At 36.3% G+C, this 20,653-nt stretch overlaps 1 protein-coding gene across 1 annotated transcript in view; it reads right to left on the bottom strand.

Annotated features, from left to right (window-relative positions):
- The window catches only part of USP14 (ubiquitin specific peptidase 14), a 35,370-nt gene extending 16,361 nt beyond the window's left edge, over positions 1–19,009 (bottom strand). The window contains exons 1-6 of the mRNA XM_014862976.3: positions 18,877–19,009; positions 14,141–14,286; positions 11,988–12,020; positions 3,519–3,623; positions 2,641–2,744; positions 1,461–1,519 (exon numbers count right to left, since the gene is read on the bottom strand). Of these exons, the coding sequence (XP_014718462.1) occupies positions 1,461–1,519; positions 2,641–2,744; positions 3,519–3,623; positions 11,988–12,020; positions 14,141–14,286; positions 18,877–18,892 (463 nt within the window). The 5' untranslated portion in view covers positions 18,893–19,009. The remainder of the gene's footprint in view (positions 1–1,460; positions 1,520–2,640; positions 2,745–3,518; positions 3,624–11,987; positions 12,021–14,140; positions 14,287–18,876) is intronic.
- Positions 19,010–20,653: the final 1,644 nt, after the last annotated feature.

Consider the following 20,653-nt stretch of genomic DNA (forward strand, 5'->3'; position numbering starts at 1 on the left):
CTCCTACGTGACACCAGAGAATAACTGAGTTACTCTCAGATACACAAACAATCAAATGAACTAGATGCAAGTGATCACGCTTTCTTATTAAAAATTTCATTTCAACAAATCTACTTTCAGGAAAAAAGGTTAGAGAGAAATCTAACTTCAAATGATGAAAAGAAACCTACTGTTTTTAGTATTAAAAATTAATGGTTGACCATAACGAGACACCACCTCACACCCCTAGGATGGCTATAATCAAAGACAGATAATACCAAGTGTTGGCGAGGATACGGAGAAATAGGAACACTCATGCATGCTGGGAGGAATGTAAAATGATGCAGCTGCTTTGGAAGACAGTCTGGCAGTTCCTCAAAAGGTTAAATATAATTACCATAGGACCCTGCAATTCCACTCCTAGATATTTATCCAAGAGAAATAAGAACATATGTCCACATAAAGATTTGTACACAAATGTTTAGGAATATTTATAATAGTCAGAAAGTGCAAACTATCCAAACGTCTTTCAATAATGAAAGGATGAAGGAAACATGGTATATCCATACAATGGACTCTTATTCAGCAATAAAGAGGAATGAAGTACACTGATACATGTACAATGTGGATGAATGCTGAAAACATTCTAAATGAAAGAAACCAGTCAAAAGACCACATATTGTATGTATAATTCCATTTACAACAGAAGTACAGAACAGGCAAATCTGTAAGACTGACAGTGGTTGCATGGGGCTGGGAGTGGTGAGGGGAAAACAGGGTGAATGCTAAATGTTACACAGTTTCTTTTTGGAGTGAGGAAAATGTTCTAAAATTGACTATGCTTATGGTTGGACAACTGTGAGAATACACTAAAAACAATGAATTGTACACTTCAAATGGGTGAATTGTATGATATATGAATTATACTTCAATAAAGCTGTTACAAACAAAATAAGCACAGCTATAAAAAACCCTAATAATCTAGCGCAATGGTTTAAGAGAGTACTCATTTGTAAAATTGTCCCAAAATGGGATAGGGGGATACAGTCTCATGTAAGGAAGAAATAAGTTATTTCTAGCCTTTAAAAATGTCTATTTCTCCTCATACCTCATACACCACTTCCTTACACTAGTACTCACTAAGACTCTCTTTTATAATGATCATGACAACTATAATAAAATCCATCTCTGGATATCCCCAAAGATATACTTTATTAATAGAATCTAAAGCCCAAAGTATAATTTAATCCAAAAAAATCCAAAGATTGTTTTTCAAAAAGGACAGACATCACTGGTCTATAATTTAGATAAAATAAGTCCCAAGTTGTTTACCACAAGTGTAAGCACTCCAATTTTAATGATGTGATGTTTTACAAAACACATTTTGTAAACTGAAAGATAGTAAACAAATTGTGAGTGAAAAATAACATTTATTGACTACCATATGCCCTCTTGAAAAGTAGGATATTTCAGATACTGACCTGCAGTAATATACTGTGCTGAAGCCATTTCCCCTGATGCTCTCAAGGCACCTGCATACCTAGGAACATGAAGGCAGAATTAAATAAGAGGGATTCAGTTCATTCTGAAACTCTTATGGGAAGAAACCAGGCAAAAGGACTTATCATGACACCCTCAACTGCAAGTTTCTCAGAGTTGTTCCCACCTTTCTATTTTTCTTCTCTTCTGGTCTTGTTCCTTTAAGCATTATATGGGCAAAAAAGGAGTGCTAAGAAAAAAGGAAATTTAGATAAATGAAGCCTACTTTAAATTCTTTCCCTTTGTCTAACTCATCTAAAACAAACATTTTCTGAAAATAGTGTAAAAAAAGGGGACACATTTACGTCCATTATTACAAAGAAAATAATACAATTTCAGAAATAATGAAGAAAAAAGCATTAGATCAAAAACAATCCAAAATCCAAATCAAGACACCTAGATTCAGCACTAACTTGCTATGTAACATTAAATAAGTCACTTAAATTTCAAATCAGTTTGCTCACCTATAAAATGAGGGGCTTCTATTAAAGTAATTTCTAAATTCATTTTCAGCTTTGTAATTTTCAGTTAATTTACAACAGTACAAAGGACTTGCCATTCAAAGGAAATATTTAAACCATAGTATTTATTAATGCAATGTCATATGGCAAAAGATCAGAAATCATCATTCAGATAATCTCAAACATTGGGGGTGGGAGAGATTGCTTACTCAGCGTGATAAAACCATGAGTGACTAAAATGGAAAAGACTGACACTACCCAAGATTGGCAAGAATGCAGAACAACCAGAACTACTGATACAGTCAAGAACATGGACGAATCTCAAAAACTATGCTGAGTGAACTAACCCAAACCAAAGAAAAAGGACATCCTGTACATTTATTTTAAGTTACAGAATGCACAAAACTCATATGAGATCAGTAGCTCCTCAAGGAGTTGGGGAAGAAAATATTCTAAAATTAGATTGTGGCAATGGTTGAACAACCTTGTGAATACAATAAAGACCATTTAATTGAATACTTTAAAAGGGTGAATTATACAATGAATGAATTATATCTCAATAAAGCTGCTAAAATATATATATATACACAAAACAACACTACTCACCCAAATGTGACCTCCCTTACCCAAGAAGACTTAAAATATTTCTCTTCTGTCGTACCTTTTAAGGGCATCTTTGAGTTCAGGCACAGAACGAATGCACTGAACTGTAGCGTTCATGTAACAAGTGTTACCAAGGTTTGTCAATCCACATGGTAATTCCATCTAATTTAAGGAAAAGGATTAAATGATTTTTATAAAATGACATAGCATATATAAATCACTAACTTCACACTCTGAAACAAATACAATTTACCAGCTCATACCAATTTACATTCCACCTTCACTCTAAAGTAACAACGTTTCATTTCCCCAACAAAAACTTTTACTTGCATCATGCTGACCCTCATTCTGTATTTTAATTCCCTTCTTGAAAATAATAAAACAGCAATCATATCATTCCTGCCTCCTTTGCAGGCTTACCATTAGAACAAGGTAACAAAATATATACTTAACACTTCAAAAAAACCCCCGAATGGTTTATGTAACAGTTTATATAAATGTTGAGTGGGAAAAAAAATAGTAATAACAACATTTGGCAAGTATGTTTTGACCAGTTTCTAAACCAACACTACATTTAAATTAAGGATAAACTGTGTGTATTTTCAACACAGAAGGTTTGAAGAATTTAAATATCCCAGCATTTAAACTACTTAACCTCTTTGAGCTTGTTTTCCCATAAAAGTAAACACTTAAATAGAACTATCTGCCAGACACAAATTTATTACAGATATTGACTTTATCATGAATTATCCAATTATGGAAGGACCCCTTAAGCCAATTTCAAAAATAAAATTTTTATTTACTGCTAAAAACATACATCTTACTGTTAAAAATTAAATCTTCAAAACATTTAGATGCTACTTTCTGAAAGGCATCTTAGTAACTGTACTTCTTAAACGTAGTGAGATCAAATATTGAAAATGTGGTACGTCTTACAGCAGATGCTAACTGTTCTTCTGTCATGTCTTCTACAAAGACAGTTTTAGCTGAAGGTTCCTCAGGAAGAGCATCTGCTGACCCCATCATTAGCAGAGTCATTCCCTGTTTAAAAAAAATTAATTTTATGAAAATGCTCAAAAGTTGATCATGTTTTTATCCAATCAAAGAAGCCAGACACAGAAAAACATATACTGCTTCCATGTGCCAAAAAGGTAAACCTATAGAGACACAAAGTAGATGAGTGGTTGCTATGGCTAAAGGTGGAAAGAGAGAGTCACTTTAAACAGGTACGCCTGTCTTTCTGGGGTGGTCGAAATATTCTAAAATTAGATTGTAGTGAAGGTTACACAACTTTGTAAATATACTAAAGCTTATCGAATTGTTAAAAAAAAAAAAGTACTAGGACAGCTGCTTCAGGCCAGAGGTCACCTGCTTACCATCAAAGAAGCACAAAGAAACTTTTTATAGTGGTGAAACGTCTATATCTTGATTGTGTTGTTAGTTACACAACTGTATAAAATTAACCAAATTCATCGAACTGTACACTAAAAAATAGGTGAATTTTACTCTCTATAAATTATACCTTAAGAATGAAAAAATAAATATTGTCATAAAGAAAGTCGAGAATGATTACAATATTGGAGGGGAGGCACATCTTCAAATGATCACTTCTCCCCAGAAAAAATACTTAAGCCCTAAGAAAATTCTTTCTGTGAGTGTCTATTGTATAACTGTAACAATTATTTACATTTGAATAGAAATATTTTGAGAGCACTGAAATCTCCATTATTGGAAAACATCAAAACAAACACATAAATTAGTTCAAAATGTCCAATTTTATAATTCTACACATTATTAACCTAAGGGAATACTTACACTCAATATATACGTAACACTCCATACAATAGAAGAACAATGAGGCTACTGTCGCCCTAAATCTCACAATCCTGAAATGTGAATGACATCTTACTTAATATCTTAATTGGAAGACATGAACACATGAGACAAAGAAAAGGGTGGAGGGGTATAAAAAAACAAAAAGCAAAAAAAAGCCAGAAGTGGAAGTCTAAAAAAAAAGACAGTAAGAGAAGAGAAAAATAATGAGAATTAAAATTAGGAAACAAATAAGGTCAATAAACTCAGTCTTAAAGTACCTATGTTGAAATCCAATAACCTTTATCCTATCAACTGTTATTTTTACTAAGTTTTCTATAAGATAACAGCAAAGCAGTAGTCAGCTACCACTAAAGAATCTTTTTCCAAAGACAACTGTCTCAGGAAAATCAAATATTTATAGAACATACTAGCAATAGCCAGTTAGAAAATACAATAGATAAGAAAGAATACCAAGAAATATCTAGGAGTAAACCTAACCAGAAATACGTAATACTTCAATAAGAAAACTTTGCTTTATTTATTAAAAGAACACCAAAATAAACTGAAGGACATAACACATTTCTGAACTGGAAAAATTATTGTAAAGATGTGATTCTAAATCATTACATAAATTTAATGAAATTCCTTTTTGAAACTTTACAAAATAATTCATTCACCATGAAAACAAATTCATGGTAGCAAATTCATAACCATGAAAACAGTTAGAAATTTCTGAAAAAGAATAAACAAAGACTAAAACAATGGCATTTAAAATTAAGAAAATAGATTATACAATGAAAAATGCTGAGGTGAAGTAGATAATAATTTAGATACGTAATATAAACCCTACAGCAGCAGTTCAAAAACATATCATCTTAGGACCCTTTATACCAAGAGTCAGCAAACTTTTCCTATTGAGGGGCATATAATCAATATCTTAGGCTATCTGGGCCACACATAGTCTCTGTTGCATATTGTTTGTTGTTTTCAACCTCAACCCTTTAAAAATTTTAAAAACATTCTTAATTTGCAGGCCTTACAAAAACAGGATGCAGGCCAGATTTGGCCCACAGTTCAGTTTGATGACTATGGTTTTACATTTTTAAAAACTGAGAACTCCAAAGCACTTCTGTTATTTAAGTTTTATCTATGAATATTTACCATATTAGAAATTAAAGCTGAAAAATTTTAATAATACTTTAAGTAATGAACTATTAATGAATTATTATTCATTTTAAAAATAATAATATACCCATTTAATGTTAAGATAAAAAACATTTTCTGTAAAAGATAATGGTATTTCTCAAAACAAAGAAAATTAGTGAAGAGTGACTCTTTTGTACATTTTCTCAAATTTAATGTCTAGCTTAAGAGAAGACAGTAGATTTTCATATTTCCTTCTTCATTCAATCTGCTACAATATCGTGTGTCACGGAGCCTATGGAAAACTCTACTGCATACTCATAAACAAATAATAAAAAGGCAAATAAAATCCTAGTATCAATATGAAAATAGTTTTGATCTCAAGGACCCCTTGAAAGAGTCTTGGGTACTGCCTAGGCTTCCCAGGATACAGTTGGAGAACTGGCATCCTATAGGAATCATTAAAACTCTGGAGGTGTAGGGGAGAATTTTAAAAATGTTAATGAGTACAAGGTTTCTTTTTGGGATTACATTTTTTTAAAACTATCTAGTGTTGATGGTTGCACAACTCTATGAATATAGTAGAAAACACAAATGAACACCTTAAAGGGTTGGATTTTATGGTCTGTGAATTATATCTGAATAAAGCTGTTATAAAAACACAAATAGCAAAACAAAGAGTATGCAAAGGTAGAGATAAACACAAAATTTTAAAAATCAAAAAAAGGGAAGAAAAAGAAGAAAGGAACAAATGAGACAGAAAACAAATAGCAAGATGGTAAACTTAAACTCAAATATATTGATAATTACATTGAACATAAATGGTCTAAATGTTCCAATTAAAAGGTAGAGATTTTAAGATCGGATAAAAAAGCAGGACTCAAGTATATGCTCTTTTAAAAAAAAACCCATTTTAAATATAAAGACATAGATGGATTAAAAGCAAAAGGATGAAAAAAATATATGAAATGCAATCAATAATTAAAAGAAATATGGAATAGCTCTATTAAGCAGACCTCAGAACAAGGAATATTATCAAGGATAAAGAGGGACGGTTCATTGTGATGAAAGGTCAATTCATGAAGATATAACAATCTTATAGATGTATGCACCCAAAAACAGAACTTCAAAATGCATGAAGCAGGGACGAGCCCTGTGGCCTGGTGGTTAAGTTTGGCATACTCCACTTTGGCAGCCAGGGTTTGGTTCCTGGGCACAGTCCTACACTAGTTGTCAGCAGCCATGCTGTGACAGCCACTCACGTACAAAACAGAGGAAGACTGGCACAGATGTTAGCTCAGGGCAAATATTCCTCAGGAAAAAAGAAAAAAAAAACAAACATGAAGCAAAAACTGATATAACTGAAAGGAGATACAATCGAATCTACACTAACAGTTGGAGATTTCAACACACTTAATAAAAGAAGTAGACAAAAAATCAGTTAGGATACAGAGGACCTGAACACTATAAACCAACTTGATCTGACAGCTATAGAACATTTTACCCAAAAACAGCAGAATACAAATTGTTTTCAAGTGCACATGAAATAATCACCAAATGGATGGGCCATAAAACAAGTACCAATAAATTTCAGGGGACTGAAATAATCTAGGGTATGTTACATGACCATAACAGAATCAAATTAGAAATAAATAATACAAATATATTAGAAAAAGCCCCAAATAATTGGAAATGAAACAACATAGTTTTAAAAAATCCATGGGACAAAAAAGAAATCACAAGGTAAATTAGAAAATATTTTAACTGCATAATAAAAACACAGCATATTAAAATTTGTGAATACAGCTAACAGTTCTTAAAGAGAAATTAGTATTACTTCTGTTTATATAAGAAAATAAGGTATAAAAATCAATGATCTAAGCATACACTTTAAAAAGCAAGAAAATGAAGCAATTTAAACCCAAAGTAGAAAAAAAAAGGAAGTAACTTAGATATCAATAAAACAGAACATGGGTAATATATAAAATCAACAAAGTCAAAAATGAAAAGATTTACTGATAAATCCTTAGCAACACCAACCAAAAAAAATAAGAAGAACTACTTATATTACTAATATCAGGAATGAAAGAGGGAACATCAATAAATAATAACAGATACAAAAGGACAATTAATGAATATTCGATATGACGAACTTTATGCTGATAAATTCAACATATTTAAAATAAATTCCTCAAAAGAGAAAATCCACGAAAACTCACATAAGAAAAAGTAGAAAATCTAAATAGCCCTTTATCTATTAAAGAAATTGCACATCAACCAAATAAATTCCCACAAAGAAAAGCTAAGTCCAAAGAGAATTCACTGGTAAACTACTTCAAATATTTATAGAAATAATACCGATCTTACACAAACTCATTCAGAAAAGAGAAGGGAATACGTCCCCAATTCTATTAATGAGTCCAATATAACCCTGATAACAAAATGAAAGATGATACAAAATAAAAATACTAATATCCCTCATAAACATATATGCAAATATCCTTAAAAATATGAGAAAATTAAATCCAGCAATACATAAAAGAGACAAATACATAATGACTTAGTGAATTTGTCCCAGGCTGCAGTTCTCAAGTGTTGTCCGTGAACCCCTATGGGGTCTCTGAGCTTCTGTCACAGAGCCAGCAAGGTCAAAACTATTTTCTTAATAATACCAAGATGCTATTTATTTCCCTTTTTCACTGTGTTGACATCTGCACTGATGGTGGTAAATCAACAGTGGCAGTTTAACAGTTTAGCATATATCAAAGCAGTGACATCAAAATGAACCAGTAAAAGTGATTAATTTTATTAAATCTCAACCCTTGAATACATTTCTTTTCGATATTCTATATTATGGAATGGGAAGTACCCATAAAAAACTTACTTCTCCTGGCAACCAAGACGTCCTACAGTAGGTGAATGAATAAACAAACTGGCACATCCAGACAATGGAATATTATTCAGCACTAAAAAGAACTGAGTTATCGGGGCTGGCCCCGTGGCCAAGTGGTTAAGTTCCCGTGCTCCGCTGCAGGCGGCCCAGTGTTTCGTTGGTTCGAATCCTGGGCGCAGACATGGCACTGCTCATCAAACCACGCTGAGGCAGCGTCCCACATGCCACAACTAGAAGGACCCACAACGAAGAATATACAACTATGTACCGGGGGGCTTTGGGGAGAAAAAGGAAAAAATAAAAAAATAAAATCTTTAAAAAAAAAAAGAACTGAGTTATCGAGCCATGAAAAGACATGGAGGAAACTTAAATGCATATTACTAAGTGAAAGCAGCAATCTGAAAAGGCTGCATGCTGTAAAATTCCAACTATATGACGTTCTGAAAAAGGCAAAACTACGGAGAGGGTAAAAATATCAACGGCTGCCAGGGGTTGGGGAGAGGAGGGGATGAATAGGCAGAGCACAGAGGACTTTTAGGGCAATGAAATTACTCTATATGAGCCTATAATACTGGATATATATCATTACACATTTGTCCAAACCCATACAATGCACAACACCAGGAGTGAACCCTAAGATAAACCACGGACTCTGGATGATAACAATGTGTCAATGCCAGTTCATCAACTGCAAAAGATGTGCCATGCTGGTGGGGAGGCTGCTGCTGGAGAAGGCTACGCGCATACATACGGAGGGAGGAGGGCACAGGGGAAGTTCTGCATCTCCCGCTCAGTTTTGCTGTGAACCTAAAACTAGTCTAAAAACTAAAGTCTATTAAAGAAATAATTACACAGTGCCAATCAATTAAAAAAGAAAACACCACTTCTGTGTACCAAAGTATGATAGCTATCTTTGGGATACGCTTGCGTAAATGTTTAAGTTGCAAACTGGACTAGTTGTTTTTTTTACATGTAGTATTTTTACTTAAAACAACTGACAAATTATGCGTTTTTAGACTTGGGTATTTAGCCAACATTTTCTCAAAAATGAATGAAGTGAGCTTGTTGCTTCAGGGAAAACAACTGACAATATTCATAGTTGCCAATGACAAAATTAGAGCTTTCAAGGCTGAGAGAGCTACTCAGCTGCAAACAGAGGCTATGTTTTATAGAAATCAAAGTTTGATTCAGAAGATGGAACCAAAGCCCAGAGTAGAGTGTCACAATCATGGAAAATCATTCCCAGGGAGAGATACTGGGACCAAATCAAGGAAATAAGACATGTGCCTGGGTGGATTCCAGAATTGCAATGGATCAATGATTCTATATTGCTTCCCATTCTCCCTCTTTCTGAATGGAATTCTATTGTGGTTATCCTATCCTTGTATCACCACTGTACACACTGGGTGTGTGGGAGCATATAACGTGTCTCTAGTTTACAAGTGTTCAGAATGAGGAACCATACTTGAGGAGCTATACCCAAGAAATTGCACTTGAAGAACTTCATCTGGACTTGAACTTGGTTGATATGACAAGATCCTGGAGTTTGAGTTGATGCCGAAATCGAATTAGACTCTGGGGGTCTGGAAGGGCAGGGTGGATTTGTATTCGGGAGGAATGTAAATTGCTGTGGCCAGAGGTCAAATGTGGCAGATTATATTTTCCAAAGATAGCTGCACCAATATCTCCTATCCTAAATGCTCTCCTACAAAGTGATCTTGCCACACCCCCAATAAAAGGTGGAGTCTGATTTTTTACAGTGAAAAAAAAATTAGAGCTTTCAAGTGAAAATAAGAATTTTGTATCTGTCACTATGCACCTGGCAGCTTTCAACTATTTAAAGATTTTTTTGTTGAGGTTGGTAATGACATTAACTAATGCAATTTTTTGACATTGTATAATGAAATGCATCAACATACATAAGATCTAAAAAACTCAGAAAACCATTATTTACCAAATGACCAATATATGATGTTCAAAATCATGCATGGGTATAAGACCCATCCTAAGTGCAAAACAGACAAATAGATTTTAACGTACAAAGGTCAATGATGTGGTTTCTACCACATCAAACTAACCAACAATAAATTATCATGTGTTGAGTTTTGGTATACTATGAAAGAAAAATGTTCACCATTTTATCTGAAAAGACACCTCCCTCTTCCAACTATTTAACTATGTGAGGCCAGATTTCTTACATATACTTTAATCAAAACAACATATCACAACAGATTGAATGCAGAGGCAAATATGAGAATTCAGTTATCTTCTACTAACCTAGACTGTCAAGAGATTTGCAAAACTGTAGAACAATGCCAGTCATTTCACTATTTTTTTTTGTTTTGAAAAACATTAGATTAACTTGTAATGGGTTTGGTATTGTTATTTTTAAATGAATAGTATTTTTTTAAATTTCTCAATCAATAGATATAACCCATAAATATGAAACTCTTTGGGATTTAAAACCAATAATTTTTAAGAGGGTAAAGGGGTCACAAAGACCAAGAAATCTGAGAACTACACATAGCAGGAACGCAAGGTGTAACAGTTAAAAATTAGTGAGACTAACTAGATTACCAGAATAACAGAGAAAACTCATATGATCATTTCAATAAGCAGCAGAAAAAGCACTTAAAATTCAACAGCCATGCCTAATCTAAAAGGTCTTAGTGAACTAGGAATAGACAAGGATGTCCACTCTTACCACTTTCTATTCAAAACTGTATTAGAAGTCCTGGCCAATGGAATAAGACAGTAAAAACATAAAAGTTACAAAGATTGGAAAGGGAGAAGTAAAGCTGCCTCTATTTATAGATTATATGCTTATGTACATAGAAAATCCACTGGAATATACAGAAAAAAACTACTGGAACTAATAAGTGAATTTAGCAAGGCCAAAGGATGAAAATAAACTGTCTTTTCATAACCTAGCCATAAACAATGGAAAATGAAATTTTTTAAAAATACCATTTTCAACAACCAAGAAACATCAACTTCCAAGAATCTAGCAAAAACCATGTAAGATCTCCACACTGAAACGCTACAAAACTTTGCTAAGAAAATATAAAGACCTAAATAAATGGAAAAATACACCATATTTAAGGATTTTAATACTCCATACAGCTAAGATGTTCATTCTCCCCAAACTGAACTACAGATTCAATGCAATCTCAAACAAAATTCCAGGAGTCCATTTGTAGAAACTAACAAACTTACTCTAAAATTATAAGGAAATGCAAAGGAGCTAAAATATTCTTGAAGAAGTCATCGTGAACATACTATCTTATTTCAAGACTTGTATTATAAAGCTTTTAATCAAGTCCATGTGGAACTAGTATAAATTTAATCAAATCTATCAATGAAACAAGAGTCCAAAAAATAGAACTACAACTGATTTTCAAGCAAGACACAAGTCAATGGGAAAAGGAGAGTATTTTCAATAGATGGTGCTGGAATAACTGGATATACAAATGGAAAAAAAGGCTTTTAGAATATATTTTGGTGTAATAATTAGGAAATTGCATTATAATAAGTTTTCTTAAGATAATACTTACATTTTTTATTTTGATGTTTCCCCAATCATCATCCTGTTTCAAAGACAAATTAAAAAAACATTTAACCACTCTGTACAATCTGAACATAATCTAATAAACAACTAATTTTAAACTACTTCAAAATAGAACTTTTTTCTGTATGCAGATTTTATTTAAAATTACTGTAATCAAAAGTATTTTACAAAAACAAAAAACCCATGCAGTCCTAGTAAGCCTAACAATTGCTTAAACTGTGTAAGACACAATCTAAAAGACAGTAAACTTGGCAGCACCAAAAGTACTAAAAAACACTTGATTGATGACAAATGACAGATACTAACTTCTTGCATGTTTATTGAATGTATAGAACCAGCAGAGCTAATAACTAGCTTATGTGACAAGAATGAAGAATAACTTACAAGGACTCCATAATTAAGTGAATATATAATTTATCACCCAAATCAGGAGACTCTTGAGAATGAAAGTAGTATTAAAAATTATATCAGGAGAGTAAACAAGACTACCAGAGGCAAACCAACACTTAATAATATTTGCCATGTCCACAAATGTTTCTCAAGTCCTAAATTTTACACCTAGGAAGCAATTAAATACTTTCACTTCCATAGGTTCAGTTAAAATGATTTTTTTTTAATGCCACGATTGGTCCATAGATATTCTGGCCTACTGCAGCTAAGCCCTTCCCTTCACAGAATAAAGTCAGTTCCACATTACTCTTTTTTTTTTTTACAGAAAGTGCCAGGCACTCATATGCTTCCCTTTGGTGATGTCACTAATTATCTCTTTGGACACCCTGCTTCAAAGTGGAACAGGAACTTCCTAAAGGCCCTTCTCAGTTCAAGGGCTATTAATGCTAATCAGAAGGAATGATAACTATATTTGCCTCCTCGGATCACTTACTTATTCCAGCTCACACAAAGTTGGGAAATGAACCCATATCTGCTCAGCTTGTAAATCTCAAGCTCTTTTGGTACCTCACTATGTTACTTAAACCTCTCCGATGCTCAATTTCCTCACTTATAAAATACATAAAACAGATTTACTTTCCTCACTTTTAAAATACATACAGTTGAGAATTAAAACAAAGGAAGAGCCTGGCACACAATAGGTATTCACTAAGTGGTAGCTGTTAGTAGTCATAGTTTCACTTAAGCAGCATTTTTCTATAATTCTCCACAATACACCACTAGTACACAGCTCAGTACAAACTGGCTTATCAAGTTCACTAATGGCCAAAAGCTCATACTGCAATTTGGAGGGGAAACAATGTTTCTTCACCAACATCTTTTAGTGCCCGCTGACAAGGGGAGCCAGCCCTTATCTCTAAAGTTAACTACAGCTCTTTAGCATTTCATATCTGACTCTTGAAGAAAGCAGTTTTTAATATACTACACTTAAATGGTATTACAAACAATAATAATGAAAATAGTTTTGCTTTGTGGCCCTTCATCAATGATGCTAATAAGCTTGGACTCTTAACTGCAGTCAATGAGATCATTCCAAAGGAACTAAAGAAAAAATTAAGTTCCCTCTCTTTTTAAACAAAAATTTTTTCTCCCATCTCCAGATAGGTGTTAGATAGCAATAATTCAAGAGAAAAGGGCTCTCTTTTAATGGGTAGGATGCAAGAAAAGCCAAAGGAAAAAATGAAGTTTTCCAGCATTCCAGAAATGGGGCTTTGGTAAAGATGTTAAAATACTTTGAATTTCAACATTTGAATGCATATACAAAAATACATTCTGTAGTAGTCATTTTTTAAAAAAACAAATTTACCATATTGTTCCATATTTTTAACAAAACATAAAATTTTGCACCTCTATAACAGAAAATTACTTAAGGAAATAAATAGATTTTATATTAGTCTAAATAAAATAAAATACTTCTAACACATCCTCATAGGAAGTGCCCCACTCCCCTGATCCCTAGAGGTATTCATTGATATAATGCACTTTAAAATGAAAATTTTAATGATGCTTTTATAACATAGTGTTTTGAAATGGCTACAACGTTCCTCTCTTACACTAACATGAACAAGAGTTTTAATCCCAGAGATTACATACTTTGACTAAATAAAAAATACTGCATATGCTACATTTCTGGTGTTATTTTCACTAATTATATAATAAATAGTAATGAAGATTTGGACTAAATTTTACCTTCAATGTTCCTCCTTTCACCATAACTTTCTGTCTCGCTGGCTGGACTCCAGTCAGTGCAAAAAGCTGAGCCTTGAACACCATTGGAGGTTCATCAGTATTCAATTCCACACCTTCAAATTTCTCCTTTCCCCATTTCACAGTAACTGTTAATAAAACCATAATTTATTTTTTTCATTTACAAAACAATAAGACAGATTTAGAAGATCCTTAGGGACTATAAGGCTAGTTCTTGAAAACTAAACTATGTCATTCATCTTTTTCATGCCCATTATGCTAATCAGGAGTGACTTGAATGCAGTAAATTCTCAATAAACTTTAGATCTAATCCAACTTCTCATCTGATAAATAAGGAAAGAGACTTAAGAGAAGTTGATTGATTTACTAACCTCACAAAACTAGTTAGTAAATATTCAAGTCTTCTGAATCCTACACCAATAATCTCTGCAAAACGTGAACAACACGGAAATAGTTTTGAAAATAAGGTTCACAGACTTCAAAATGTGTTTAATTAAACAATCACTAAAATCAGTATATACTGTTGGAATAAAGAGAGGAAAGAAACGTTAGAAAGATAATTTGAAAGAAGAAAAAAATTCTTGGGAGAATAAAGCATATTTAAAACAGGTTAAGGAATAAAGATGCTAAATTATAAGAAGAAACGTGTGAGAGAAATGAAAGGTATGGTTCCTGAGCAAGAGGTGGTCAAATATTAAGAAGAATCCAAAGATATAACTAAATCATTAGAAAAGACAGAAATCCTACTTCATAGACATTCCAATGGCTATTAGGAAAAAACCCAAAAACAATACAACACAGAAAATAACAAGTGTTGGTGAGGATGTGGAGAAACTGGAACCCCTGTGCACTGATGACAGGAATATAAAATGGTGCAGCCACTGGGGAAAAAGGTATGATGGTTCCTCAAAAAATTAAACACTGAATTACCACATGATCCAGTAATTCCACTTCTAAGTATATACCCAAAAGTATGGAAAGCAGCAACTCAAACTGATATGTGTATACCCACGTTGACAGCAGCATTATTCACAACAGCCTAAGATGGGAGCAACCCAAGTGTCTATCAACAGATGAATGAATGAACAGTACATGATATATACATACAATGGATATTATTTAGCTTTAAAAAGTAATGAAATTCTTCCATGTGCTACAATGTGGATGAACCTTGGAGACATTATGCTAAGTGAAATAAGCCAGATACAAAAGGACAAATATTGTATGATTCCACTTATGTAAGGTACCTAATAAAGTAGTCAAATTCATAGAGAGAAAGTAGAGTAGTGGTTGCCAGGAGGCTAGGGGGAAGCAGAAATAGGGAGTTACTGTTTAATGGGTACAGAGTTTCAGTTTAGCAACATGAAAAAGTTCTAGGGGTAGATTGTGATGATGGTTGTACAACTACAAGAATGTACTTAATGCCAAAAACTGTACACTTCAAAATAGCCAGCCCCATGCCCGAGTGGTTAAGTTCATGTGCTGCACTTAGGTGACCCAGGGTTTTGCTGGTTCAGATCATGGGCGCGGACCTAGCATTGCTCATCAAGCCATGCCGAAGCAGTGTGCCACATAGCAGAACTAGAAGGACCCACATCTAGAACATACAACTATGTACTGCAAGGCCTTTGGGTGGGGAGAAGAAGAAAATAAAAAAAGATTGACAACAGATGTTAGCTAAGGGCCAATCTTAAAAAAAAAAAAAAAAGGTTAAAATAGGGGGCCACCCCTTGGCCAAGTGGTTAGGGTTTCACACACTCCACTTCCGCAGCCCAGGGTTCGCAGGTTCAGATCCCAGGTGTGGAACTACTCCACTCATCAGCCATGCTGTGGAGGCATCCCACATACAAAGTAGAGGAAGACTGGCACAGATGTTAGCTCAGGGCTAATCTTCCTCAAGCAAAAAAAAAAGGAGGATTGGCAATGGATGTTAGCTCAAGGCAAATTTTCCTCACACACACAAAAAAGAAAAAAATGGTTAAAACAGTACATTTTATGTTACATATACTGTACCACAATAAAAAAATTTCAATCAGCCTCATAAAATAGCTAACTTTTAAAATATGTAAAAATAAATAAACTCAAGGATAAACAGTGTTTGTTTCCACTGAAAAATTAATACCTACTCAAAATGAGAATCTCAAAACTAACAATGGTCTGATTTCCAACTACTAAAATCAGAATATGAAAAACTGACTCTGACTCCAAATCTCAATTCTTTCACCAGTTCAATTAATGTGGTTAGCACTCATTCAATAAGCCCAGTAACAAGCATTAGGGAAACTATGAACAAACTTATAGTTTACTCAAGGAGAGACAGGGAAAAAGCTTAAGATAATTAACAATATAAATATTATAAATGCTACAGGAGTACAGAGTAAAGCTTCATGAGTGAGGAAGGATTCCCTGGAGGAAGTGATAACTTTGAATTATCACTATCAACTTTGAGTTGAGCATCAAAGAAAAAATTAGCCAGAAAACAAGAGCGAATAAAAGCATTCCTGGAAAAGACAAGAAAAACATTCAAAAGTATAAAGCAGCATAGCGTGTTCCGAGATGTAGGTAATCCCCAGAGTGAAGAGCAAGCAGCTGAAACTGGAAGCTGGCCAAGGATCAAGTCAAGGAAGATAACATAAGTCACGCTAAAATGTACGGGGCTTTATGCTGTAGGACGTGAGCAACCCCTGAAAGGTTTTTATACAGGCCATGTTGGTCTGGTTTGAACATTAGATCCCTTTAGCAGCATCAGGGAAAAGAGGTTTGAAGGGAGCACAACTGTAATCACTGAGATAAGCTAGAAATATATTACAATAATATAAGCAAGCGATGAGACTAAACCAAAACAGTATTAGAAATAATGAAGAGAAACCCACCTGCAATTTATTTAGCTGTGTCACCACCAGCAAGTTACTTAAACTCTTTGCTTACTCATAAAGGAGAATCAGATCAGTATCACAGGATTACGTTGAAGATTAAAACAAAGTACCATGTATAAAAACAATAGCCCTGTGCCAGGCACACAGGTGTTCATTAATTTTTCTAGCACTTATCCCTAACCATACAAGAATCTGAATATTTTATGTGCTACTAAAACTTAAGAAAAGGTACTTAAAATGTTCTCATTTTTGCAGAACCTGAAAATACAGATTCTCAATATGGAGATGTCAAAGGAAGAAACCTTAAAAATCTACAATTCCCTCATGTTGGAAATGAGGAAAAGATCTGATTAAATATTTAAGATGGAACTCAATTTTCTCTTTTTTTAAAAGAATCTTTTTTTTTTTTAAGATATGCTTCTTGGTGAGGAAGATTGGCCCTGAGCTAACATCTGTTGCCAATCTTCCTCTTTTTTCCCTCCCCAAAGCCCCAGTGCATGGTTGCATATCCTAGTTGTAGGTCATTCCAGCTCCTCTATGTGGGACACTGCCTCAGGACCGCCCGATGAGCGGGATCTAGGTACAGGCCGCCAAAGCTCAGCGAACGAACTCAACCACTCAGCCCGGCTGGCCCAGAACTCAATTTTTAAGATAGTTTGGTGAGTACATGCATTTTTGAGGGGAACAAAGAGAGGGACTGGTTTTGCTGTATGTGAGTCTACCAGTGTGTTTTAGTAGTATTAGTATACTCTGGGTATTTACCGCCATTAGTTAATTAATGCCCCTCAATTTTATATTGCATAAACAGAATATACCATTCTACTGTTAATCATTGTGGCCTCAGAAAGAGGTTAAGCAATCACTATGAAGGCATTCGATTCAAGATTCTAGAAAGTCAAGAATCCACCTCGAGATTAAACATTACTCTTTTGTTTCATATTATTCTTTGAAAGTACTGAATCTTCAATAAACGAATTATGACTGAGAGTCAAGGATGGCCAATGAATCACAGATCCATAACCAACCGGAGCCACCACATACATTTTAGGTGCCATTTTGACTAAAACTAGCAAGGTCCATTTAACTAAGAAAAAATGTGACCCCTGGCCAGTACCTCGGACTGCCGTTATGCAAAATAACGCTGTCAAACGCCAATCAAAAGGAAATGACGCCCATGGATATTTGTATTTCACCTACCTCTCAAAGCTAACATTATGCTCGGGACAGAGAAGCCCAAAGCACAATGTGTGATAAAATGAAAACGAAGCAAAAAGATAAATTCGCAATCTGCCTCGGGATAAAACCGAAATTGGTACAAAAAGGGCGGTTGAGCCAAAGGCAAGGATGCTATAGAAGGAAACCCCCAGAACGCTGACGGCCAACCTCACCTCCCCGGTCCCTCGATCCCTCCCTGGCCTCAGACTGCCCCTCCTGGCCGCTCCCTTCCGCAGCTACCACCGAGGAGCCCAGGGAAACCCCAGCACCCCTCCAGCCTGGTCCCCGGGACACACCCTCGCCTTTCCTGGCCCACGAGGACAGCGGCAGAAACTATTCTGCAGAGTCACCACTCGGAGAGGCCAACGCTCGCTGCTTCCATCTCCACTCCCGCTCCCACCCCACCCACCTGGCGGCCCAGGAGGGAGAGCGCTCCCTCGAGCTGCAGGGCTCGGAACTGGCAGGGAGAAAGGGGCCGGGGTCATCCCCATGCCGCAGTCACCTCCCGACACACACGCCTCCCCTGTCTCCTCCCCCGCCCAGGGCTCGGCCGGGCGCCCGCCCCGCAGGCCAGGCCTACTCCGAGGCCTAGCGCCGGGCTGGGCAGGAGGCGAGGAGGGAGCTCACCGGAGTAGAGCGGCATGGCGAGGCGCGAGGAGCGGCGGCGGCGCAGGAAGGCTGGGCCTGGCAGGAGCGTCGAAGGCAAAGGGACAAGAAGAAGCTGCGGCGGCGGCCGAGGCAGAGGCGCGGCGGTGGCGGCAGCGGGGCTGCGACAAGAGGCTCATTCAAACCGGCCACTGGCGATGACGCAGCAACACGCAGTTCGCCCGCGGAGCCACGGGCGACTGCAGGGAGGAGACCGGGAGCGGCGAGGCGGGGCCTGGAGGGCGGAGAGAGCAGCGAGGTGAGGGGGAAGCCGGGAGAGGCGCGGGCGCGCGGGCGGCGGGCGCGGCGCGCGGGCACGAGGCCCCTGCGCCTGGACTGGTGCGCGCCTGCGCACTGCGCGCGCCCCCCGCCCGCTGGCCTCGCTGGTCCGGCCCCGCCTCGACTGGCCGCAGGTGGGGTGGGAACGCGGTGTCCCTGCGGTTGTCGTTTTTAAAAAGTCATTTTCCCCTGTTTCGAAACCGTGGGTCAGTACGAGCCCGGGATTTTTTTTTTGTTAGTGTAGCCAGTAGAAGAGCTGAGAGAGGCCTTGCTCCGCCCCTCAACTCCGTCTTTCTACTTATTAATGAAAATGTCTAGCCTTCCCTGTCGGGGTTTTGTGACAAAAATAAATGTCGAAGCGCTTTGAATGCTTCAGAGATAGGTCTGCCTTGATGGTAATAGACTGTTGTTTCTAACAACCGGTTGGGTCTGTAGGTTGGATGTGGTCAGGTAGTAGGAAAAACGCCCTACGAGTCCGGCCCCAGCCCCGCGGTGCAAGTTCCCTGTAGCTTTGCACCTCATTGTCTCGGACAGGTTTCCCCGGTCTGGAAAGTGACGGAATCAGTCTGGGAGGTTTCTGAGGCCTCTTCAAACTCTAAATCGTCATGGCAGAGACAAATTGAAGCATTCTAAATGAATTAGAGTGGAAATAGAACCTGTAAACGAACGGAGGAATTTCGAAGAAATGCAAATTAAAATTGAGGTACTTTCTTGCCTAATAAAGAGGTTTTATAAAGATCCCAAATGCTGCAAAAGATGTATTGAAATTGTCCGTATTTCAAAGCACAAAATGTCCGTGTTTCAAAACGATACAAGCCATTTGGAGAGCGATTTCATCAATGTGCATCAGGAGTCTTTTTAACCCTCTACTGTTTTCCTACTTCAAGACGCATCGTAAGACTGTGATCCGAAATATGACCAAAATGCTGTAGAACATTATTTAAGGTAATGTATGTAATATTAAGTGGAAAGCGTATATCAGATTTATTGAGCATTATGATTGTAAGTACATAAAATTAATGACCCTAGATTCAGACTTGTTACTTACTATCTGTGTGACCTCTCTGAGCCTCAGTTTTCTTATCTACGAAATAGAGAAAATAGTATCTACTTTATAGAATTGTTGTCAGGAGTAAATGAGATCATGTATAGAAGATGCTAAACACAGTGCATTGTACATAGGACACAATAAATGATAGCTATCACAAATTACACAATAAAAACTTAAGAGGGATTTTGGGTGGTGTGGTTATAGTAGTGGGCTACCGGTAGCTTTATTCTCTATTTCCCAAACGTAGTATATTTCTATAAAATATACCTTTAAAAATATATTGGAGGGGTTAGGCTGGTGGCCAAGTGGTTAAGTTCGTGAGCTCCGCTTCGGCGGCCCGGGGTTTTGCTGGTTGGGATCCTGGGCACAGACATGGCACAGCTCATCAAGCCATGCTGAGGTGGCATCCCACATGCCACAACTAGAAGG

The sequence above is a fragment of the Equus asinus genome, chromosome 7 (genome assembly GCF_041296235.1).
Source record: "Equus asinus isolate D_3611 breed Donkey chromosome 7, EquAss-T2T_v2, whole genome shotgun sequence".
Classification (NCBI taxonomy): domain Eukaryota; kingdom Metazoa; phylum Chordata; class Mammalia; order Perissodactyla; family Equidae; genus Equus; species Equus asinus.